This window comes from Nicotiana tabacum, chromosome 15 (assembly GCF_000715075.1).
Source record: "Nicotiana tabacum cultivar K326 chromosome 15, ASM71507v2, whole genome shotgun sequence".
Lineage (NCBI taxonomy): Eukaryota > Viridiplantae > Streptophyta > Magnoliopsida > Solanales > Solanaceae > Nicotiana > Nicotiana tabacum.
Window position 1 is genome coordinate 108,517,495 of NC_134094.1, and position 1,773 is coordinate 108,519,267.

Sequence of the window (1,773 nt, forward strand, 5' to 3'; positions counted from 1 at the left end):
TAAAGCATCCAAAACAAATATCGCATATCCAATCTAAAGAAACAAAAAAAATGAAGATCATCTTCCTCTTGTTTTCTCTTGCATTAGTTCCCTTGTCAGCCTTGGCAACTTGCACCACTGATACTCCGAACCAATTATTGAGGGCTGTACACGATACAGATGGTTATCCCCTACAAGTAAACACCAGGTACTTCGTATTTTCATCTTGTTGGGGAGCTGGCGGCGGTGGTGTACGGCTTGCTAATATCGGAGATCAAGAAGAAAACGCTTGTCCCACAGCAGTGGTGCAATCCCGCAGTGATCTCGACAAAGGTGAATATGTGAGCATGTCATCTAAAAGTTTACTTTGTTTAAAGGATGCAACACAATTTTTGATTATTTTGTTGTATTATATTACTATGTCTTAACAGGTATAGCAGTCTACTTCAAACCTAAAGAGCCCAAACATCAGCAGATTGTGGAGTCTTCTTCGTTAAACATCAATTTCTATTTTGATAGTAATAAGTGTGCTAACCTAACAGTGTGGAAGGTAGACAACTACCCTATACCTCGAAAGTACAGCACAATAAGCACAGGTGCAAAGTTGGGAAATCCCCTGGATGTGAATAGCTGGTTTCAAATTAAGCCTCTTGGTGGCTCGACGTATAAGCTAGTGTTCTGTCCCTACGGAGAGGAGTTTACTTGCCAAAATGTAGGCATCACTGAGGAAAATGGATATAGGCGTTTGGTTCTCACAGAGAATGCAAAGGCCTTTGTGTTCATAAAGCATGGCGGATTAGGAAAGGCCGAAGCATGATTATGCATCTGCTTTCTAATAAAACTAAGTTGTGTAAAACATGTATTAATGCAGGCCCTGCATTCGGTGTTTCACTGGATGTAAGAATAAATAATGTAATGCAGCCCTAATAAGTGCCCTATGCATGCTTTATTCCCTGTAATAGATGCATGTTGCACTGATATTTTCCTAATATATCTTCTCTGTTTATTTTTTAACGGTTCGATCTTTGTGTACCTTATAAAACAAAAATTAAAAAGTATTAGGCTTTTTCAAATGGATGAAAAAATTAAGTGCATTTTCAAAAGGTTTGAAAAACGAACAAGTATTGCACGTCCTAGCACTAGAAAACCAAAGGCTAAGCTCTGGTCATCGAAGGGCACTCTTAGCAAGACTCAATCAATTATGATGAAACATTTGACCCCCGCTGTCATGGTATAATCTATCCGAATACTTTTTATATATGCACCTTTCAAAACTTTTGCATTTTTGTTTTTTACGCTTTTGAATGTAATCATTCCGTTCCAATTTACGTGAACATGTTTGACTGAGTACGGAATTTAAGAAAAATGTGATCCAGAGTATTTGTGTGATTATAAAAGTTTCACATTAAGGGTAAAATTGAAAGTTTAAGCTAAATTATTTCCAAATTTAAAAGTAGGTCATTCTTTTTGGAACAGACTAAAAAGGAAATAGGTTCACATAAACTGGAACGGAATGAGTACTAGTTTTAGGGTACGCGCCCGTAATATCTGAATTCTGTCTCAATGAGTATATATTTATTTTTAAAAATATTAAATTATAAAATAAAAGTGTTATTTCAATAATTAAAGAAACTATCTTAGAAGTCCTCAACATCAATGATTCAACTTGAAATTTGTTCCAAAGTTTATAATTTCAGAATTTCAGTTTAGCGGACAAGAACCTTGAAAATGTAAATAATCTTGAAGTATACAACTTACAACATATAAGCAAATCTACAAACTTTAAATAAATAC

General features: G+C 35.3%; 1 protein-coding gene across 1 annotated transcript; it reads left to right on the plus strand.

The window, feature by feature from the left end:
- Positions 1-993, plus strand: LOC107794466 (kunitz-type serine protease inhibitor DrTI-like). The gene is made up of 2 exons (XM_016616952.2): positions 1-312; positions 411-993. The coding sequence occupies exons 1-2, from the start codon at positions 51-53 to the stop codon at positions 794-796; spliced, it is 648 nt and encodes a 215-aa protein (XP_016472438.1). The 5' UTR covers positions 1-50; the 3' UTR covers positions 797-993.
- The last annotated feature ends 780 nt before the right edge of the window (positions 994-1,773 follow it).